Source organism: Aptenodytes patagonicus, chromosome 21, assembly GCF_965638725.1.
Source record: "Aptenodytes patagonicus chromosome 21, bAptPat1.pri.cur, whole genome shotgun sequence".
Classification (NCBI taxonomy): Eukaryota; Metazoa; Chordata; class Aves; order Sphenisciformes; family Spheniscidae; genus Aptenodytes; species Aptenodytes patagonicus.
Window position 1 is genome coordinate 8046636 of NC_134969.1, and position 24311 is coordinate 8070946.

General features: G+C 43.0%; 1 protein-coding gene across 4 annotated transcripts in view; it reads right to left on the reverse strand.

The window, feature by feature from the left end:
- Nucleotides 1-24311, reverse strand: part of EYA3 (EYA transcriptional coactivator and phosphatase 3) — a 76443-nt gene that overhangs the window by 32871 nt on the left and 19261 nt on the right. For all 4 annotated transcript variants that reach the window (XR_012996946.1, XM_076357620.1, XM_076357621.1 and 1 more), the window contains exons 2-3: nucleotides 15681-15775; nucleotides 1548-1591 (exon numbers count right to left, since the gene is read on the reverse strand). Coding sequence is in view for 3 of the 4 variants with exons in the window: in XM_076357620.1 (XP_076213735.1) it covers nucleotides 1548-1591; nucleotides 15681-15713 (77 nt within the window). In the remaining variant the exon portion in view is untranslated. The remainder of the gene's footprint in view (nucleotides 1-1547; nucleotides 1592-15680; nucleotides 15776-24311) is intronic.

The window sequence follows — 24311 nt, forward strand, 5'->3', positions numbered from 1 at the left end:
TTGAGAGCTGCTCGTTGTGATCCCTTGCTGTGGAAAATGTAATAGATAAAATCACGTTTCTGACCATACTATACCAGCCCATGTTTCTGCTCTCTTTCTCACTGCTGCTCCTCAACACACGCACTTGTGGCTCTTGGGACACATCCATCCCAAGTGCTCTTATTCTCCATCACTTACAACTTTTCAATTCTCACGAACTCACAGAAAAATTCTTACTTGCACCGTGGCTGCCTTGCACCACCGAGAGCGTCCCACAGACCAGCCTGACTAGCAGAGCACGCTGTATTCACAAAAGTGTTAAGACTCTTACAGATGCTTAATGCTCCCAAGAGAGATGACCCCCACTGGGTACAGTTCTTCCCTTCCCCACTTCCACAATCCAGCTAAGACAAATACAGCCAGAGTATTGACATCAGCTGAAAATCATGTTGCTGAGGAGAAACAGGCCTAATAAATTATTTTAAAATATTCCGTAGGTCAAACTTAAAATCAGATATAGTTTTATCAAAATACAGCTAGAATATTTAAACCGAGTATTAAGTAGGTTAGAAATGCAATTTTAGCTCTCCCCCCATTCTATTTTTAAATACTATATAAGGATGTTTACACTCAAATCTTGAGACTAATGATGCCTATAGGAAAGCTGTGGTTGCACTGAAGCAGGGTGACACTAAATCGACACCATTCACTCCGGCATGTTCAGACCTGCCTGTGCTGCCTTCAGCTCCTTTGCAGCCAACAGGGAGAAAAAATCCTCCTAGGACATGGTTCATCTCACCTCATGCTGGTTAGAAAGGGAGCTTGCAGTGATTAGTTTAAATTTCTAACTTTCAGACATACAAAGAATTTCACACACTGTTTGCTCACCGTTTCCTGTTAAAGTATTCCCTTCCATTTTTAAAAAAAATACGTACTAATGTCCCCATTCAGGGCTTCAACATCACGTCCACTCCTGCATGAATGGCACACACAGTGTTTCCTCCTCACTCACACTGGGATGTCAGAGGCTCCAAAAAGAAATCTTTCTTCACAGTATTTGCTACTAACAGGAACAGAATAAACCCTAATATAGCTGTTCTCACTATATGTAATAATAGTGATTAATTCCTAAACACGACATACATCAGAAAGCATCTACTAAGGCTAAAAATAGTGCGATACAACAGCCTTAAACAGAAGAGGCTATCAATTTGAGAGGGTTTAATTTCTCAAAACCGTTATCCACATATTCTGAGTCTCACCAGAAGAAACGCATGTTACACACAGTACATGACAGTCTCATCAGATTCTGTGAAAAACAGGATGTTTGATGATACAATTAAGAATCTTTGTAGCCACTTTTGTAACAGCTGAATACCAAAGGGCCAGTTAATTTTTTTTTTAATTGGGAACTTAATCTCAACATTATATCAAATACAAAAGTGACTTATATTTGCCCTATCTCTGTGAAAAATAAAACGATATGCAAGCTTCTAAAATGGAAGCTTATAAGGAGAAAACAACATTAATAACTGTTCCACACCAAAATCAAACTCAAAATTACATACCTCAAGCTTTGTTCTCTGGATTCCTGCATCTTGGCTTTTTTCACCTGCAAAGACAAAAACGTTCAGGGACACAACTAACGATAGCCATCCTTAACAGAATCTATGCATGCAGACCTCCATTAGCAGATCACCACTGGTTACTATAGAGTTCGGATTAGTGTTTAAATACAGAAAGCCTTGCATTGAACTCCAGAGCTAACCAGTGTAACCATGGGTTCTTCATCTCAAAACAAGCTTTTTCCTAATTAGAAAACAAGTGCTAAAGCTGAACGTGTTAGCAAAATTGCTATGTTATTTGAGTAACAGATGAAGGATATACCGCTACAAACATCTGATAAGGACAATTTTATGGAAAGTGAATAAAACAGCCACAAATTTTAAGAAAATCTTATTCTGTATAAATTCAGCACAACTGCCATAAACTTGGGTCCTTTGCTTTTCCCCCCTATATTTAAATATTATATAAAGATAGGAACTTGAATATTTTTTCTGTAATAAATTAGGAGTTCCGACTTTCATTTCTGAGTAAAAACAATACAACATTTATTCTGTTTTTGTAGGTGGCCAGCTGGATCCAGTTCCTGTATGTGGTATTACACAACAGAAAGCACTGGCTTGAACACAAATTCAGTTTTCTGCATGCAGTACAAATACTACTTGTATATCCTCGGCAGGATGACAGGATTAGTTTCTGTAGCCTGCAGTCTTTTGAGCGAGATGTTCCTGTGATATACTGGCTTTTCTTTCCCCCACCTTCTCCCTCTAGCAGAAAGTTTTACAGCCTTCCACGTTTCTGGAACATGTTTAGATGCCAAACTTGCTGCTTCGGTACCCAGCTGCACTCACGGTTCATCCCAGTCCCCGCGGGGCACTTAGCAGACAGCACTGTTTAGCACGTCTTCTATGAACGGCATCTGGGAAGGTATGTGCTGGGTATCAGGCTGCAGGGATTCCAGCCCCCCGACTTGGGTACAGTAGTCAAAGAAAGACTGCTGCCACCTATGAAAGCCACTAGCATAAATGCCTCACCATGTTATTCAAGTTTGTCTCTCTCAGGTGAGTATAAAAAAAAAAAAAAAAGCCAGGAAAATGCAATTTGAGCATGAGAGGTCAAAATACGCTCAAAACTTTTTAAAAAAAAAAATTAATAAAACACAGGTGAATTTCCGTTGGGTAGGGGGAGATGGGAGGCAGAGGTACAAAAAAGGATAAAGGCTCAAGGCAGCAACAAGGGGAAAGGAGTGAGCAAACTAAGTATGGAAAGGAGAAAGCTAAAAGGACAATCTTCTCTCCCTGATGAAGTTACCAGTATTTCAGAGTTCAGTCTGCTTTCATCTCTGTACTAGTCTTGCCAGCAGTATTCCCTCTGGCATTTCACAGCAGAACACTACAAACTTCATTAGCACTCATCACACACACAAAAAAGGCAAAGGCAATGACAAAAGACTATGGCAGTACAATGGCTTAGATATCACACAGCCTCAAATCTTCTGGCATTCATCACTTCAACCTGAGCAAAGAGCTGGTAACACTGGCACTGAAATTAACTCCTATTGTGGTTCCTCTGCCCCACACCTTCATAGACTTCTCCAGAGCCCTTCTCCTGCCTGGCCAGGAATACACGCTACTTCTGGTCCCCATTGCCATGAGGTCCAGGGCCTAAAGGAGCTGCTTCAGTCTTCCCCACCTAAAGATGATGTTAACTACAACACTAAGGGAAAGCAGACTAGTGTTCCCCCAGCTCACTCGGGCACCGAGTTACCAGAGCATTGGCTGCTGCCCATCATGGTGCCCCTCAACTCCTTTCTGCATCCTTCTGTCCTGCAGCTGGTGCTCCAGCTCTTCCCTGGGACCCTGCCACCCGCTCCTGAGCGGGGACCTCAGCCACCAACACTGCACCAGATAGCTCAGGGTGCCAAACTGCCCTCAGAGTTCTTAAGGAAAGGAGAAAGAAAAAGATGAATCACATCAGAAAAAGTAGCAGCAAACTGCTTCAGACCAAAACTAAATTGAGGATAAAAATAAAAATTAACTTAGAGTTGGCAGCTTGAATTTTAGATTTCACAAGAGGAATGCTGCTGTTTCCAGTCAAGTACTTGATAAGATCTGGCTTCTTCAGTTCAGTAGGTTTTTTTTTTTAATATGGAAGATGGACAGAGAAATCAACTTACTTACAAAAAAACCCAAAAACAACCACCACAACACCCCCCCCCAAAAAAAAAAAAAAACCCCAAAAAAAAGAAGCGAGGTTTTGCAAGAACACATCAGTTTTGTTGACATCTTCATCACAACCAGAATGGAACAGCTGTTCCTAAAACACCTCTCGACAGTCAGGACTTGAGCTCAAAGCACTGCTCTGCTGCTCTGCTGACTTTGGTCCCTGGACTGGAACTTCTATCTTGATGAGTATCTACACCGCAAGGACATCATGCCTTGTCTTCCTCTGATGGGACATCTTCCCCCTCTGCCAGAAACGTGCCCTTGGTGTTGTACAGAGAACAATACTTTAAAGGAGTTTTCCTTCAAGTTAATACTTAACTTCATTTTAAAAAATCAATAAATATCTGGAGAGGGTTTCATACTCTCTTTAAATGGCTCTGGAACACGGGACAGACAGTGCGAGTATGCAACATAAGTCAAGCAAAACAGCAATTTTGAATTTGAATCTATCATGTCCCTGCCTCAACTGGCTAGTCTTGGCTAGTCCCCATCTCTGCAGGTTTTTAAAAGAAATTCTCCCTAACATCTTAATGCTAAGCAATAACATTTACAAAGTCTTGGAACTTCAGTGGGATGCAAACCTTGTTTCCTACCCATCACTAATCACTGCAATTTGTGCTACAAATTTAAGTGGGAGGGAACAGTTTTAAACAGTCTTTCATGGGCTTGGAAAGCATTTTCTCTCTCTCCTGCCACATGTCATAAAATATATTTAATGCAGGAACAGCACCTAGTAACAATAACTTAAGTATGATGTTCGGGGCACAAGGAGAGTGCTGCCATGATGAGCTGAGCCCTGCATGAACATACTCCAACCCCAAACCCTACATAGCGCACCTATTCATCCTCTCCTACATGAGCCTTAGAAAAGGCTGCTGAAACCTCTTCAAACGCCTCCTTTCAACACACACTCCCTTCTGAAAACCTCTGGAGAGATGCTGAGGGTTTTTTTGTCCCCTCTCAAGTGACAGGATCACAGTTTGAAGACTTTTCATGCAGGAGAAGTGAATTCACTCTTTTTAAAAATAAGAAAAAAAGAAAAAGAAAAGAAATTAAAACAAGGAAAAAGATGTGGTCTACCTCAGTGATTCAAGTTTCAGCTTTAGCAACTTCAGACATTATCTCACTAAGCTGTTCTGCTGCACTACAATGAACGTCATGTCTCGTAAGATACATCTTTGCTCCTACCTCCATCTTTTTATTTCACTATCAGTTTTGGTCTTATGTTGATTTAAAAAAAAACGAAAACCAACAAACCAGTCAAGTGACACATTCTAGCTGATCTCTGCTCCCAAATCACAAATTTCTGTAACTGAAAATCCAAATTACTCTCTGTGCTGGAAAACTCTGTTTCTGCCCCACATCTACCAGCGTTGGAGTTCAGCTGTATTTACGGAATCACAATCAAGGCAGAAACAGTTTTCCTCCTGACGTCAAGGTAACAGTTGCTCTACGATTGAATCCAACTCTCAGACTGATATTCATAGACTAATTTCCAAGCCCGAGCAGAACCAGGGAAACCCCCACACTCACAGCTAGCCAACAAGCAAGGCGATGACTTGTTGGAGCAAATGCTGCCGAAGCCATTTAAGACTGCGGCCATGCTGTTGTGAATGGAGGACTGCACACAAGTCAGGAACACAGAATTTTACTGCAAACCCTTTGCCAATTTCAATTAAGAAAAATCTTCAGCCCAAACACATGACCATCATTTTTCTTTACACTTTTGGCAGCGTTGGGTCTTTCTGGAGCCCTTTCCAACACCTTTCCCTACCACTGACTCTGGCTTGCCGTTGCTGTCAGATATGAGAAGTCGTTCCAAAAAGAGAGCAACCCAGTGCATGTCTGCAATGAGTGTATGTCCTGGTTTCGGCAGGGATAGAGTTAATTTCCTTCCTAGTAGCTGGTACAGTGCTGTGTTTTGGATTTAGGGTGAGAACAATGTTGATAAGCACCGATGTTTTAGTTGTTGCTAGGTAATGCTTACACTAGCCAAGGACTTTTCAGCTTCCCATTCTCTACCCACTGAGCAGGCTGGAGGTGCACAAGGAGCTGGGAGGGGGCACAGCCAGGACAGCTGACCCCAACTGGCCAAAGGGACATTCCATACCATGGGACGTCATGCTCAGTACATAAACTGGGGAAAGCTGGGGGGGGGGGGGGGGGGGCGGGGCGGGGGGCTGCTGCTCGCGGACTGGCTGGGCATCGGTCGGCGGGTGGTGAGTGTCCTGGTTTCGGCAGGGATAGAGTTAATTTCCTTTCTAGTAGCTGGTACAGTGTTTTGGATTTAGGATGAGAACAAAGTTGATAACGCACCGATGTTTTAGTTGTTGCTAGGTAATGCTTACACTAGCCAAGGACTTTTCAGCTTCCCATGTTCTACCCACTGAGAAGGCTGAAGGTGCACAAGAAGCTGGGAGGGGGCACAGCCAAACTGGCCAAAGGGACATTCCATACCATGGGACGTCATGCTCAGTACATAAACTGGGGAAAGCTGGGGGGGGGGGGGGCCGCTGCTCGGGGACTGGCTGGGCATCGGTCGGCGGGTGGTGAGCAATTGTACTGTGCATCACTTGCTTTGTGTATTATTATTATTATTATTATTATCATATTACTATTATTATCATTTTATTTCAATTATTAAACTGTTTTTATCTCAACCCACGAGTTTTTCTAACTTGTGCTCTTCCAATTCTCTCCCCCATCCCACCGGGTGGGGGGGGAGTGAGCGAGCGGCTGCGTGGTGCTTAGTTGCCGACTGAAGTTAAACCACGACAGTCCTTTTTGGCGCCCAACGTGGGGCTCGAAGGGTTTGAGATAATAACAGGTTAACCGGAGTGTATTAAAGAACTTATATCTGTTAGTAGTTGTGGGTCACAATGTTGGTTTCTCTGTTCTCGATATTGATTTGTATAATCTGCATCGCGCTCTTTTTCCTGCTGTACATGTTAAAGATTGGTGTTGGGTTTTGCAGTTTGCTGTGGTCTGCAGTGAATAGTGATGTCTCGCTTGTGAGGTTTGTTTTTAGAACATTGACCTTGACGTTTCTGTGGTATGTAAACTTCGCAATGAAGCCGTTACTGTACCACGGAGACCATTTCGTGGAGACAACTAGCAATTGCAGTAACTTTTCTGAGAGTTTTTTTATGGAGGAAATACAGAATGGCAGTGTCACTACCTTCTTCTATAATGTTTCCTCCTTCATTACAGTAACTTTTCAGTATTTTGAACATCCTTGGGCAGTTAAGATACTTCTATTAATACTTCTTGGGAATACTGTTTCGGTTTTGTCTAAAGTTGGTAAGCAATTTAAGAATATCATCCAGAGATCTGCCCCAAGGCTGAATAACTATGAGTGGCAGGGTGTGTGGGACAAGATGGGCAAGTACCTAGGCCAATGGGCACCCCCAGTGTTTTGGAACTTCACCCCTGAGCAAGTGCAGAATCCTGAAAAGTTAGTAGAATATTTGGAAAAAGTATGCTGTCACCCTGGCAACTCCAGAGAGATGCAGATCATTGCAACGTGCTGGGGCCTGGCCCATGCCTACCGAGCCCTGTTCAACACCATTCAGTACCCTCAAAGGGAAGGGAAGGTCTCTGGCTCTGACAGTAAAACGACAGGCACTGCGGCCACTCAGACCCGGGCAACGCGCCCTGCGGCCACTCAGACCCCAGCGACAGGCCGTGCAGCCACTCAGACACCGGCAACAGGCCCTGCGGCCACTCAAACCCGGGCAACACACACTACGGCCACTCCAACCCCAGTGACATGCACTACGGCCACTCAGACCCCGGCGACATGCCGTGCAGCCACTCAGACCCCGGCAACAGGCCCTGTGGCCACTCAGACTCCAGTGACATGCACTTGCACTGCGGCCACTCAGACTCCGGTGACATGCACTTGCACTGTGGCCACTCCAACCCCGGTGACAGGCCCTGCGGCCACTCAGACTCCGGTGACATGCACTTGCACTGTGGCCACTCCAACCCCGGCGACAGGCCCTGCGGCCACTCAGACTCCGGTGACATGCACTTGCACTGCGGCCACTCCAACCCCGGTGACATGCACTGCGACCACTCCAACCCCGGCAACAGGCCCTGTGGCTGAACCAAAGAACGAGCCTGTGCCGGTATCAGTCGCCCCTGTACACAAGAAGAAATTTTGGAAGCGGAAGTCGGCTCGTTTAGTAAGGGAGGAAGAAGCTTCTTCTAAAAGGGAACCGGAGGAAGAACTGTACGACTACCCTAGAGAAGGGCCATCACGAGAACGGGAGGAGGAGAGCCGGCCGCTGATCGGGGAGGAGGAAGAGGAAGAACTCATAAACGAGGCAGTGACCACCCGATCTCTATCCCTGAGTGAGCTGCGAGATACACGAAAAGATTTCAGCCGTCGTCCAGGTGAGCATATTGTCACCTGGCTGCTCCGATGCTGGGATAATGGGGCCAGTAGCCTGGAATTAGAGGGTAGGGAAGCCAAGCAGCTGGGATCCCTTTCTAGGGAAGGGGGCATTGAGAAAGCAATTGGAAAAGGGACACAAGTCCTCAGCCTTTGGAGGCGACTCTTGTCAAGCGTGAAGGAAAGGTATCCCTTTAAGGAAGATGTCATATGTCGCCCAAGCAAGTGGGCCACCATGGAGAAGGGTATCCAGTTTCTGAGAGAATTAGCTGTGCTGGAGGTGATTTATGGTGACCTGAACAATAAACAACTATCCAAAGATCCAGACGAAGTCAAGTGCACACGACCCATGTGGCGGAAGTTTATAAGGAGCTCACCATCGTCATACGCCAATTCATTAATTCATTGGCAGTGATAACCTGGAAAGATGGAGAGGAACAAACAGTGGATGAATTGGCTAGTCAACTCCGGCAATACGAGGAAAGTCTTTCTTCCTCCATCGTCTCGGCTGTGGAGAAACTGTCCGAAAAACTGTCCCGGGAGATCCAGCAACTCAGAGAGGATAGGTCCTACTCCTCACCTGTACGGACCAGTATCTCGGCTATTAGAAGTAAGCGTTCTTTTGCTCAAGAGGGAGGATATAAAGGGTACACACCACGGGGCACCCTATGGTTTTATCTGCGTGACCACGGAGAGGACATGAGGAAGTGGGATGGGAAACCTACCGCAGCCCTAGGGGCACGGGTACGCGAATTGCAAGGGAAAACAATCACAGAAAGAGGTTCTTCCAGGAAAATTGCTGCTCCAGTTTCCAGCGGGCAGTTCCCCAGAGAGAGTAGAAGGGCTGATCTTACTCTTGATCTTAATGAAGAAACTTCTGACCCGTACGTACAAGAAATGAGAAATGAGTACTGTGATGAGGATTAGAGGGGCCCTGCCTCCAGCCAGGGGGAGGAAAGGGACAACCGGGTTTACTGGACTGTGTGGATTCGGTGGCCTGGCACGTCAGACCCACAGAAGTATAAGGCTCTGGTAGACACCGGTGCACAGTGTACCCTAATGCCATCAAGCTATATAGGGGCAGAACCCATCTGTATTTCTGGGGTGACGGGGGGATCCCAACAGCTAACTGTATTGGAAGCCGAAGTGAGTTTAACTGGGAACGGGTGGCAGAAGCACCCCATTGTGACTGGCTCAGAGGCTCCGTGCATCCTTGGCATAGACTACCTCAGGAGAGGGTATTTCAAGGACCCAAAAGGGTACCGGTGGGCTTTTGGTATAGCTGCCTTGGAGACGGAGGAAATTAAACAGCTATCCACCTTGCCTGGTCTCTCGGAGGACCCCTCTGTTGTGGGGTTGCTGAAGGTCGAAGACCAACAGGTGCCAATTGCTACCACCACAGTGCACCGGCGGCAATATCGCACCAACCGAGACTCCTTGATTCCCATCCATAAGCTGATTCGTCGACTGGAGAGCCAAGGAGTGATCAGCAAGACCCGCTCACCCTTTAACAGTCCCATATGGCCAGTGCGGAAGTCTAATGGAGAGTGGAGACTAACAGTAGACTATCGCGGCCTAAATGAAGTCACGCCACCTCTGAGTGCTGCTGTGCCGGACATGCTAGAACTTCAATACGAACTGGAGTCAAAGGCACCAAGTGGTATGCCACAGTTGATATTGCTAATGCATTTTTCTCAATCCCTTTGGCAGCGGAGTGCAGGCCACAGTCTGCTTTCACTTGGAGGGGTGTTCAGTACACCTGGAACCGACTGCCCCAGGGGTGGAAACACAGCCCTACCATTTGCCATGGACTGATCCAGACTGCACTAGAACAGGGTGGAGCTCCAGAACACCTGCAATACATTGATGATATCATCGTGTGGGGCAACACAGCAGGAGAAGTTTTTGAAAAAGGGAAGGAAATAGTCCAAATCCTGCTGAAGGCCAGTTTTGCCATAAAACAAAGTAAGGTCAAGGGACCTGCACAGGAGATCCAGTTTTTAGGAATAAAATGGCAAGATGGACGTCGTCAGATCCCAATAGATGTAATCAACAAAATAACAGCCATGTCTCCACCAACTAGCAAAAAAGAAACACAAGCTTTCTTAGGCGTCGTGGGTTTTTGGAGAATGCATATTCCAAATTACAGTCTGATTGTAAACCCTCTCTATCAAGTGACCCGGAAGAAGAACGATTTCAAATGGGGCCCTGAGCAACGACAAGCTTTTGAACAAATTACAGAGGAGATAGTTCATGCAGTAGCCCTGGGGCCAGTCCGGGCAGGGCAAGAGGTAAAAAATGTGCTCTATACCGCAGCCGGGGAGAACGGCCCTACCTGGAGCCTCTGGCAGAAAGCACCAGGGGAGACTTGAGGTCGACCCCTAGGGTTTTGGAGTCGGGGATACAGAGGATCCGAGGCCCGCTATACTCCAACTGAAAAAGAGATACTGGCAGCACATGAAGGGGTTCGAGCTGCTTCAGAAGTGATCGGCACTGAAGCACAGCTCCTCCTGGCACCCCGACTGCCGGTGCTAGGCTGGATGTTCAGAGGGAGGGTCCCCTGTACACATCATGCAACTGATGCTACGTGGAGTAAGTGGGTCGCACTGATCACACAACGGGCTCGAATAGGAAACCCCAGTCGCCCAGGAATCCTGGAAGTGATCATGGATTGGCCAGAGGGCAAAGATTTTGGAATATCGCCAGAGGAGGAGGTGACGCGTGCTGAAGAGGCCCCAATGTATAATGAACTACCAGAAAATGAGAAGCAATATGCCCTGTTCACTGATGGGTCCTGTCGTCTTGTGGGAAAACATCGGAGGTGGAAAGCTGCTGTATGGAGTCCTATGCGACAAGTTGTAGAAACTGCTGAAGGAGAAGGTGAATCGAGCCAATTTGCAGAAGTAAAGGCCATCCAGCTGGCTTTAGACATTGCTGACCGAGAAAAGTGGCCAGTGCTCTATCTCTATACTGACTCATGGATGGTGGCAAATGCCCTGTGGGGGTGGTTGCAGCAATGGAAGCAGAGCAACTGGCAGCGCAGAGGCAAACCCATCTGGGCTGCCGCATTGTGGCAAGATATTGCTGCCCGGGTGGAGAACCTGGTTGTAAAAGTCCGTCACGTAGATGCTCACGTACCCAAGAGTCGGGCCACTGAAGAACATCAAAACAACCAGCAGGTGGATCAGGCTGCTAAGATTGAGGTGGCTCAGGTGGATCTGGACTGGCAACATAAGGGTGAATTATTTCTAGCTCGGTGGGCCCATGACACCTCAGGCCACCAAGGAAGAGGTGCAACATATAGATGGGCTCGTGATCGAGGGGTGGACTTGACCATGGACGCTATAGCCCAGGTTATCCATGAATGTGAAACATGTGCTGCAATCAAACAAGCCAAGCGGTTAAAGCCTTTTTGGTATGGAGGACGATGGCTGAAACATAAATATGGGGCGGCCTGGCAGATCGATTATATCACACTCCCACAAACCCGCCAAGGCAAGCGCCACGTGCTTACAATGGTGGAGGCAACCACCGGATGGCTGGAAACATATCCCGTGCCCCATGCCACCGCCCGGAACACTATCCTGGGCCTTGAAAAGCAAGTCCTATGGCGACATGGCACCCCAGAAAGAATTGAGTCAGACAACGGGACTCATTTCCAAAACAACCTCATAGACACCTGGGCCAAAGAGCACGGCATTGAGTGGGTGTATCACATCCCCTATCATGCACCAGCCTCTGGGAAAATTGAACGATACAATGAACTGTTAAAGACTACACTGAGAGCAATGGGTGGCGGGACGTTCAAACATTGGGATACGCATTTAGCAAAGGCCACCTGGTTAGTCAACACTAGGGGATCTGCCAATCGAGCAGGCCCTGCCCAGTCAGAACTTTTACGTACTGTAGATGGGAATAAAGTTCCTGTAGTGCACATAAAAAATATGCTGGGGAAGACAGTCTGGGTTATTCCTGCCTCAGGCAGAGGCAGACCCATCCGTGGGATTGCTTTTGCTCAAGGACCTGGGTGCACTTGGTGGATAATGCGGGAGGATGGGGAAGTCCGATGTGTACCTCAAGGGGATTTGATTTTGGGTGAGAATAGCCAATGATCTGAATTATGTGATGTTAAGTACTAATTATAGTTATAATAGTTATACTAATAATACACAGATATACTAATAATACTAATAATATTATATGCCATACTAATGTTATTACAATAAGAATCACCTAGACTAATGAAGAATAGCTTCAGTGAAACCAAGCAAAGCACAGTGATGATGGTACCAGAACTGACTTCAACATGGAACAATCCAACACCACATACCATCTCCATTTTTCCTGCCCTGAAAGATTATTATGACAGATGGAGCCCGAAGTCATAGACTAAATGAACTCACCGAACATTTTAGAGGGATGGCCCACAGACGAAGGGAATGATATCTCTGTGTGTGTATATATATATATATATATAAAGGGGTGGTGATTAATGAAAATGTACTGGAAAATATGAGACTTGAGCATGACGCAGATGGTATAGAATAAGGGGTGGATATTGTCCTGGTTTCGGCAGGGATAGAGTTAATTTCCTTTCTAGTAGCTGGTACAATGTTTTGGATTTAGGATGAGAACAAAGTTGATAACGCACAGATGTTTTAGTTGTTGCTAGGTAATGCTTACACTAGCCAAGGACTTTTCAGCTTCCCATGTTCTACCCACTGAGAAGGCTGAAGGTGCACAAGAAGCTGGGAGGGGGCACAGCCAAACTGGCCAAAGGGACATTCCATACCATGGGACGTCATGCTCAGTACATAAACTGGGGAAAGCTGGCCGGGGGGGGCCGCTGCTTGGGGACTGGCTGGGCATCGGTCGGCGGGTGGTGAGCAACTGCACTGTGCATCACTTGTTTTGTGTATTATTATTATTATTATCATATTATTATTATTATCATTTTATTTCAATTATTAAAGTGTTTTTATCTCAACCCACGAGTTTTTCTAACTTGTGCTCTTCCAATTCTCTCCCCCATCCCACCGGGTGGGGGGGGAGTGAGCGAGCGGCTGCGTGGTGCTTAGTTGCCGACTGAAGTTAAACCACGACAGTGAGCAACTGCACTGTGCATCACTTGCTTTGTGTAGTAGTATTATTTTATTATTATTATTGCTATTATTATTTTATTTCAATTATTAAACTGTTTTTATCTCAACCCGTGAGTTTTTCTCACTTCTACTCTTCCAATTCTCTCCCCCATCCCACCGGGTGGGGGGAGAGCAGTGAGCGAGTGGCTGTGTGGTGCTCAGTTGCCGACTGAGGTTAAATTACAACAGTGTAACACAAGTTCACCATTCCTTATAAAAAGGAGATTTTTGTCATTTTCTAGCATTAAGGATTAAATAAAGTATTATAAAAGTCAACTATATGCATCCACAATGCATTCAACAAGTGACAGATTACTATACAGGATTACTTCTAAAAACTAATCCAGATTAATAACTTATTATAAATTAGTAACTTTTTTGTCATAAGAGGAAGGAGGTCACTTTCGATCATTTTCCCCCAAACTTCCTTTTGCTCTCTTATTTCCCATGTCTGTTTCTGTTCAGTAGCACTGCGGTGCGCACAGAAACTTTTCCATTCTAATTCAGACTTAAAAAGGGAAGAAACATTCAAAAAACAGGGACAAAAGACATGCCTGTTTAACGTGCCAGGCAGCAGTATGTGGGGTAAGTGATAAGCCTAGCACTCATTTAGAAAAGACACACTGTATACATTTGGACCAATTATTACCATCAGCCCACACCAACACAAGAAAATGAGCCGATTTCTTTTTTTTTTTTTTTTTTTTTTGAAGTAAATACATTGAACTCAAAGCCTGATGACTTCTCGGCAGGCTCCTTTCTGGATTCAGCTATCAACAGTTTGCCATAAACATCCTTATTTTTTGAAGTAACATACTAATCTTGTTCCCGTGATTAAGAAAAGCAAAATCATTTGGGAAAGAAAACAAGTTTGTACAATATCAACGTTGGACTACTAGGCTGACAGGATTTTGCAAAGCTGACTTTAGTTTGTTTTCTTTTTAATTAGCAAAATTCACTTGTTTCAGGAATGGTCTCACTACAAGAAAACAAAAAGATTGTTCTTTTCATTTCCTCCTGCAAGAATGTGCCACTATACTCAAAATAGCACCTCACTAGTAAGTTGTGATCAATATAGCCTCATAGTTTGTCTCAGAATGACTGACTGGTGTAAGATACTTAAAAGAAATTACCAAGAAAATCTTCAGCAGAATCTGCTTACAGAGGATGTTTTCATATACCGAAAATTAGGTGTACCCTGTCTCTCATGCCCTGAAGAATAAAATTTTATGAAGATAGTTTTCATTATATAAGGATGTAATTACAGATATTTCCTTTTTTAATACACACATTTAATTCATTTTTAAATCCTACAAATATCTGGAGTTCAAATTATATGTTTTTGCTGATTAGTTTCACATTTTTTGCATATTGACTCAGGCACATAATCTGCATGTTGTGTCAAGTAATATTTTGAACAATTGTAGATTTACATTTCCATTTCATTCAACTTTGTTCCTAAGTCATAAAATTGCATAAATGACATTACAATGTATTTTCTAACTAGTTACCTGAAGAACATAAAATTCTCACATTACAAAAGCATAAAAATCTTTTCAATGAGAACATTACCAAATTGCCCTCAGCATATTACTCTATTTTTGTGTGCATTTGAAAAAGTCTCCAAAATTAAAATAAGCTTAATTTTCAAGGTAACTCAGCAATTTCTTGTTGAGTTTGCATCAGGTTTAATTTGGGAATATAACATTAATACAAACTTTTTCACTTAATCCCTATGCTATTATGTTTTAGATATACAAATTTAACTTCATATCATACTGTATTAATAATCACTCCACCCAAAACTTCTGTGACGTGATATTATCAGTTACTGGTAATACACATAGTAGTGCAAATATGTAAAATGTCTGGACAGGAATTTTTAACTTAAGACATGCTTCCCTAGTTGAACACACTGTTAAATTAAGAATTAATAAAAATGCTTTCTACCTGTGAAGATGATGGCTCATGGGACCTTTTCAAGACCCCAAGCACAAGAAGAATTAAAAACTATATACACTGTAATAACCAGAATGCTGATTCTGTCATTAAAATAGTGAATTTTAATTTCTCTAGAACAGACTCGAAATAGTCTGGTTTTCTGAGCATAACAAGTAATTATTTTACATAGAAACAGTATAGAGTTTAAGCATACATAACTAACATACTAACATTCCTTTTATTAATATTGCCTGTACTATTATAGTAAATTAAATGTACAAATTTTACTAACAGTAAAATGATTTTTCACCTCTAGATAAATACACTAAGTATAAGCCTTATTTTCCATTATTAATCAAAATAACTGTACACTGAATTTGCGAGATCACCAATTTGTTTAATATGTTCATTTTTAGCCTTTTTAAATGTACTTACTGGTTGTTCGGGTAAGTCTTGTGGCTCTTCCATGGGTATTACTATTTTAATGCTTAAATGATTCAAATCGTGTGTTCCTCGGCAGTCTTCAAAGCCTGTCAAAAAAAGGTGTTCATAGCTTTATGTACTTTTTGGGGGGCTTATCATTTAGGCTATCAGAGAACATTAATTGTTACATATTCCACCCACAAGCTTTCTAAACTCGTGTTGCCATCTCCCAACTAAAAGACGAAATTCATATATGGAAAGATTTGATAAACAAGGGATTTAGCTTTAAGCTTCAAGATACAGACTTTTTTATGCACATGGCACATTTCTACATCATTTACTTGTACCATACTGACTACAGAAGCTAATGTATCAATCAGACATGTGCACCATGATTTTAAAGACACATTAAATGATCAAGTCTGGTCTACTAGGTCAGTAAACAGCGTGATTCAATCTAACCTGTTTTAATTTAGAACATTTATATAACAAACAAAAAAAAAATCAGGACAAGACTGTACACCTAAATGTATTTACATGCAGTACTGTTTATTGCCAAATTCACAAAGCAAGTTTATTATTTCAATTGCACCTTTCAAAAACAGAAGTTTGATGAAAATTTATAAAATAATTTTTATTTTGGAAGCTAAGTAACCCAGTAGCATTTAGCATAGAGAGCTTATATACTATACCAAAGAGTTGCTATCCCCCAGGGTTTTAAAACGTTGAAAAGGAAATTTTGCAGATTACTTTCACAACCTGATTAATTTTTGCAATTTTCTGGGCAAAAGATAAAGGCATGTGTCCTCCACGGCTTCCCCCTCTGCCTGACCAATGTTCACAAGCAGCGTGACCGATGTGTTCGATTAGCTCTTCTTTCACCCTCTCATTTCAGAGCCAGTTTATTAAAAACAAACCCTAACCTCTTCAGACAAGCTCATCTCAACTGCACCAAAAGCGAGTAGGTGCCTGCTCTCCCATCCCAGCAGAGCTGGCTCTTCCATACACACACATGTGCATTATTGTACACAGAACAGAACCTAAGTGGATTACAGAAATTAGAAGAAATGCTGAAAAACACTTAGTGGTTTGGAAGAAATTAAATATAGCGACTTTCTATGCTGAGGTACAACCTATTCCTGCCTCCACGGCCGTGAAAGTTTCGCTGTAAATCTCAGCGGAAATGCGAAAGGCCGTTTACCCGGCTCTGCTTTTTCTATGCCTTTCTGTTCTCCCATCCTGTCCGGAGCATTCAGGCACCTTCACATCATGAAATTGTCCCCATGCAAAGTGACTAAACAAGTTAACAGAAACACCTTTCCAGTGTCCTGAAAACAACGGCTATTTCCTGCTCCTGGCCCCTGCAAGACCTACTTAAACTCCTAGCACGTGCAGCCAGCCTGTGGTGGAGCACCACGTGCCGAGCACGGGGATGCTTTGCAGCCTGGAATAATTTCATATTAACCATGAAAACACAAAGGATTTCTCCTCCCTTATTTGAGGACAAATAAAGGTCTTACATGCCAGGGTGTATCGTATACACCAGGGTAAAATGTCATTGAGGGCTTGAGTATTTTCCAAAGTTGCCTCCCCTAATCAAAGCTACTTACCTTTATTGCCTTAACTGTAAATTAACTGAATTTACAATGTCTCTTCAATAACTCAGGTTCTTTGGAAATGACCTTATTCACACCACACACAAGAAAGTATACAATACAAAGTACTACTGTCACCATTCCAGTTTTTCCTCCATCAGTTTTAATTGGTTTTATTTTAAATATAAAAGCTTCTTTCCTTTTTACTTTTTGTAGGAATAACAGAGAAAAATCAGGACCTAAGAGAAACTGTGGCATTCAAAGGTTATGAATAGGAGTGTAGAATATAATGGCCAACAGCAAGAATATTTGAAATTGATACAACGGGTCCTGTCCTGTCCCTCATCCTTCATTTTTGTTATTTGACACTGGTTCATTGTGTAATTTCTTAGAAAAATCCCAAACTAAAGCTCTTCAGTATGGAAAAAGATTTTACATCACAGTTTGATCCATACAGCAGTAACTTCCCATACCATGCTTTGTTTAAAAGCTGTGAGTAGTTCTTTAATTTTGTTTTTGAGAAGGATCTAAGTAATTAGAAGACAGAAAGATTCCCAGAGTCACACCAGAATGTGTTAGTTACACTTGTGAACAAAACTCTCTTCTCAAATGACTAGGGCATCTTGTAGCACCTGGAAGCAAATGAATGAACCGAAGCAGAACCGCTTGCCTAGATGGCAAGTGAAAACTTGACCTCCGGTGGCTTCACACTTCCTTCTAGAGAATACTCCATACCTCAGCTTGGGCAGAAGACATCTCACAAAGACCTAGTGCTTGTAGCTGTTGTTACACAGAAGTGGGCAGAACAAGAAGCAGCACGCATTTCTGGGTGAAAGGGATGTACTTAACCGGTACACCTGACTAGCTAGGAATGACAGGGTCTCTCTCCAGCAAAGGCCTCCTACACCACAAACAGTTTAAGCTGCTGCTGAAGGAAGAGCTCCTGCCCCTCCTTACCCCCAGCAACCCACTCTTGCTCGCTTGACACCCCTTCCTTTGTGGTCACCAAAGCACTTGTGTGGCTCAACAGCAGTCTGGATCTGGGATCTGACCTTCTTCTAAGGAAAAAGAAAGAGAGAAAAAAAAAAAAAAAGACACACCCAAGCACAACCTTTCTGCTAAGCTGCTTTAAGTGGGATCAGCTCTGGTCTCACGCAGCCCCGTGCTGGGGGGAGCCAGCAGGATGGGGAACAGGCAGAGCACACAAGCGGGGCAGCAGGATGCCCCTTTTCAGTGACAGCCATAGTAAATGAAACCATAATTTTACCATCTTATTTATGTTTCACTTTGGCAAAACAGAGGACATAAAGTCACAGTGATATGCATACAGCTCCACAGCCTTTCAACCTGTATCACCCACCCAATCACCAAGTTCTCCTGTAGAGCAGCCACAAAACTTCTCATGGCTGGGCACGGAAAGCGCTTGGACCACGAGCAAGGACAGAGCCTCTCCCTGCCATTACCTCTGTGAGCGCAGAGCCAGGGAGGGGAGCTGCCTGCCTTGCCCTCCTGCAGGAAGAGGCCGAGCGAAGCTGCTGACAGCTTCAGCGCCGAAGCCCCGAGGAGGAGGATCCAGGGAGCAGCTGCTCCGGCCGCACTCGTTTCCCTAACAGCACCCTTCAACATGGCTAATCCCCCCCGCTGCCCATCAGCCGGCTCCAGCCCTCGGGAGGGTGTAGGCCCCAGGGCACCTCCGGGTGCTGTAAGCCATCTCCTCACCCAGGAGGAGAGGTACACACCAATATACCTCCCAGAGCTTGGGTTTCCAAAATACAAACCCAGCACCTTGCACCTGCTCAGCTTGAGCCACCTCAGTGTATTATCTTCCTTAGCAAGCAGCTCGCCATGAACAAAGCTGATTTTTAAAAGCTGAAGATAAACACCACTGATTTTTTTTTTTGTGGCATTTCAAATCTCAAAATTAGATTTTTAACTTATATAAAACTCAAGGCGGATGTGCTTCAGATAAGCTTATCACACAGTTTCTATTATGGAACATTTTAAAACCATAAGTGACCACAACAGAAGATATCAAAGCAGATCTTCGATATCTTCAGTTCCATAGAGTCTCCAAATTGCTGCACTTGTACCCATGACAGGGGCTGCCAATGCAACCGCCAGGCAGGAGAACAGCCAACACCGTCGGTCCTGCGCCCCATCCCACACAAAGCCACTGCTTCCCAAAGGTGACTGATGCTTGCTAACCTCAGAAGAGAAGAAATCAGTGATTAACGGCTTTGGGGGCAGGTGGGGTTTGGTCACTTTTTCCATCTATATATCAGTTTATATTTTTGTTTGTGTGAGGGAGGTCTGAAAAGTAGATTCTGGCAGTGAGAATACTTCTGTGGGCCACTGGGCTTGTAAATGACAAAACCTGTACAATATGTTAACTGAGTGTGCAACGAGCCATCAAATGAGTTGCAGCAATGAAAGAAACATTCAGAAAAATGAGTCAAGTGTTATGCTTCTGAAAACCAGCAAAATACCATACCTTTTTCCCTTTATGGGGTGGTTTTCATTATTTATCTGATGAAAATTGTTTTGTAATATCTGAATTAAACAACATTTTTTATTTAATCTAGACTTGTTTTGAATAGTCATCCTGGTTTAATTCCAACTTGCAAGAACATCAACAATGTAAAATATCAAGGATAGGTGTTTTGCATGTCATTTTATTTTGCTTGCTCAATTTGTGGAGACACATTATCTAAACTTCAAAACAGAAAGCATCAAAGCAGAGGAATGGACTGCAGAATCACACAGATCAGTTGCCTGCCTTCTGCTCTGCACAAGATCGCTATGCCAATAAGTCCCTATTAAAAGCCCTGGCAAGCTATGTACAGTTTCTTCACTAAATCCTGTTTTAAAAATCCTAAAACGCTAAGTCCAGCTTGGTCAGACTCTCTTGAACTAGACCATATGGATAAAATTTCTGAAAGCTACCTGCTATTACCATCAGGCTAGACTGCTATTTACTTTCATTCTGTTCTTTTCAAGCCCGTCTGCCTTGGCTTTGAATATAAAATTTCGGCTGAGGAACAGTTCTTCTCTCAAGCTGCAAATAATTCAAGTCAAGGATACTGTGATAAAACCAACAAGCAGTAATTATGTTGATTAGAAAAAACCCTGTTTGAATATGGTTTTATATTACTTTAAAATAGCCACTATTTCCCTAAGAACAAAGCTTTAGTTAGGGTAATGAAATTACATCTATTAAACAGAAAGTTAAAATAAAATGTTTTGTATGCATAATAATGTAATCTATGCAGTTATTTCCACTCCTTGTTTACTCAAGGGCCAGCACCTTACCATGAATAGCAATGAATATATGAATTAAGCAGCAGAAGAAGAGTTTAAGCTTCCCATATTTTCCAGTGGAGCATTTCATGGTAATCTGTTCCACGCTGCTACACTACGCACACACGGGATCGGAGAGTGCAACCAAAGCGATCTAAACCATCACCCGACCGGAGCAGGGTTTTTCCTTGCAATATGCTTTTACTCCGTGCCACTCACCACGTGACAAACCACTTCTTTCAGAGAAGAGCAGAACTTGGCACAGTGGGATGTGCTGGATCCTCCCTCCCCCCCTTTTTTTTTTAAATTTAATTAAAAACACCCAAAGAAATAAATACAAAAAGCAAAGAGAGAAGAGACACATACTGACATTCCTATGCACTGCGCAGCTACCAAGTGCTTTTTATTCTGAAGGTTTATGACTTACGTTTTAATCTACAGGCAAAATATGCTATCAGCCATCTCCCACACCAGCAGCGATCCACGCCCCTCCACATCAGGGGGTGAGCAGGCATATAGATAAAACCTCCTTGTTCCACAGGAAAGTTTCTTTACAATTTTATTCTTCCCCATATCTCAGCATTCCCATATCCAACCATGATAATATTTCATCAGCCAAGCTGCTGAAATATTTCCAACTTGGTATTCAACATAGCCAAACTAGCATTCTGCCTACACCGAGCAAGCAAACCCAGCCCGCTGCCTGCTCCTACAGGATTTCTCATGAGGATTTGGCAAAAACAGACATTCTCTAAAGTTCTGAAGAATCTCCCATCTTGTTTTTAAACAGCTTGATTAAAGATCATAGGAAATGACAGCATAAGCCTGGTTCCTAGTTTGGTCTGTATAATAAAACAGCCCCTTAAGGAGCTGTGAGGAATTGAACAATTTTGTGTACTGAGCTTCATTTTTCCTTCCTTCAGGCAAAAACAAGGTAATGAAAATTCTCCATGAAGTTGTACCATCACAATGATGCAAACAAAATGAATGAGTAAATAGATGCCTGCGTGCATAAAAATGTTCCTTCTGGTGAGTCTGAATACAAACTCAAAAAATTTCAAAGATACTTTAAAGAAAAGGGAGTTGCAGTATTTAATACACTAATGCAACTCCAGTGGCATGCAAAGACAGGCAGGGGAGAGCAGAAGAGGGGCCCGTCTAGCTTTCCTCCTCCACTAAGGAATGAAATACTTAATACAAATTATTTGCTTTCACAAGTAGACCTGCAAGTAACACAATGAATGACCTCCTTCCCATGGTGCTCACAAGTTAATTTATAAATGTCATATTAAGGGTGGACATTCAGTATCTCACAGTCATCCCATGACTGCCAAGCAGATGAGAATCGGTGCATTACTCCGGTGTTTGAAAATACAAATGAGGTAAAGAGGGAAAAGGAACTCGGGTTTCTAACTTCAAATTGTGATACCTCCAAATCCTACTATCAACAATCAACTCCTCAGACAACGGTCTTCCTCTCCAAAACAATTCTTAAGAATTCCCTCTAAAATCCATCTTCAAGGCACTGTATCTCAAGCTTTGTTTTGTTAAATCCACCCCTTTTGTAAGTACAGTTCTCTACTATTTTCCTTTTTCAGCAGCAGAGAGCAGCCGTTTAAAAAAAAAAGGAATAGAGTTAGTGAATGAAAGCTGTGCTACACATCAGTCTGCTGATTTCATATCTTTAACAAATCCAGTGGATCTCACGGCTAAGATTTATACTTCGCTATTCTTCGCTTTTTCTCAGTCTCCACACACACCCCCACATCCCCAGATACACACACACAACACACATGGATATTTATAAAATACTGTGAAGAATACCAAAGAATAAACCTTTGCTGTGAGATCTGCTGGATTGTTTACTGCTCTCTCTCTGTGCTCTCTCTTCCCTTCTTTATTAACTGGCGAAGACAGAATAAAACACTGTAAAAGTTACGGGGAAGGCAGACTGTGTGCCCTATTTTTGAAGGTATGAGTGGCCATGACAAGCCTGTAAACACAGTCCTGTAGGATTGAAAAATCATGGTTTGATTAAAATTTCATAATCTTAAAATGGAAAAAAAAATTGTGCAGTATTTATAAAGTGAGAAAATTACTGAAATTAAATGTGGTAATACAAATACAGTTTTACCCTAAGAAAAGTCTATTTCATTAATAGGAATTTTCACGTTATTTTTAAATCCTTGATGGGCTATCGACATCAAGGCTGTCTGCAGTTCACTTCGCTTGAACAATGACACACACGCAGCTTGGTTTTCCAGTTCTTATGCAATTCTGTTAAATTTGATTTTGAAACACAGCAGGGAAATCTTTAATGGGGAGAAGAACTGTTTTCACAAAAGGAAAATTTGGAAATAACAACTTCATCCTCGAGAAAAACAACTCCCACTGAGCCCAGAAACAAGTAGGCAATTTCTTCTAGATAGATCTAATGTGCATAACTCACATGGCACAAGAACACGAAACTGCTATTAACCTTTAAGTTACAAAACAAAGCACAGTAATTTATGTAAACATAAGAAAAGTAGAAAAGTTGATTACCTCCTCTGTTCATGAGGATTCAACTTGCACTGAGACTTAATGGATTTTTTCCGAAGACCACAATGATAAGATACCCGGTATCTTGTGGCTTGCATACATTTTTGTGTTTTAGATAACCGATAAATGGGTGGCAAATCTCTAGAGCTGCAGCTCCGGAGATAAAGAAAATGCTGTTCGTCTTAAAAGCTTTTTAAAACAAACTTTCAAACAGCAGAGCATACTACCTTTAATTTCTAGAAGCCACTTCAGACACATTCAAATAATTAGTAAATTTCCAGAACAAAAGACTGAAATTTTTAATCTTCTATCTGTCAGACAGCAAATCTGCATATTAACCACAAAAAAGGAATTATTTACATTATGCATCTCTAAACTTTATTTTCAATAAAAGATTTCACTAATACATATCAAAAAGTCATATAGCTTCCACCAGAGGCTACCAGGAAATTAATCTATAGTTCTATTAGAGAAACTGTTTCAGTACTCAACTTTCACAACGATTTTATTAAAAAGGTTGTGACTACGGTAAATTTAGTTATTTCTTTTGTTATTTTGCATTAGAGGCAGCCATGGTATTTATCATGGTGCAATCAGTTCCGAGAACATCTGTAGCTATTTGTGTCTTAGCAACAACAGTTGCTAGAGTAACCTGCACAAAAAAATTAAAGAAAGAATAAAGTACTGGATATTTGAGATTTTTTACTGGGGAAAAAAACAGTTTAAATGACGGTGTTCAACGCTCAGCTGCTCAGTAGGAGATACTGCTTTTAATTAAGGGGATTTATTAAACCATTTGCTTCACACAGCATCAGTCCTGCTGGCAGAGGCAGGTGGGAGCACAGAAACACCCTACTGGGTCAGACAGATGGTCCGTCTAGCCCAGCCCAGTGCGCCGTCTCCAACAGCAGCAACAGCAGATACCACCAGCAGGGAGTGCGTGAGCCTGGCCACTCTCCACCACCCCCTGCACGCCCCTCCAGCAGCCACAAGCATGGGACCGCAGAGGGGACACCCCTGCCTCATCCTCCAGCATCCACTCATGGACCTGCTTCCCAAGAATTTGCCCGGTCCCTTTCTGAACCGGCTGTGGTCGGCAGCTCTCACAGCCTCCCGGGGCAGCTCACGACCTGCCGCATAAAGAACTTCTCGGCTGTTCTACATGAACAAGTTTCCGAGTGCCTTCAGTCCTAGTACGGCAGGATTGGGC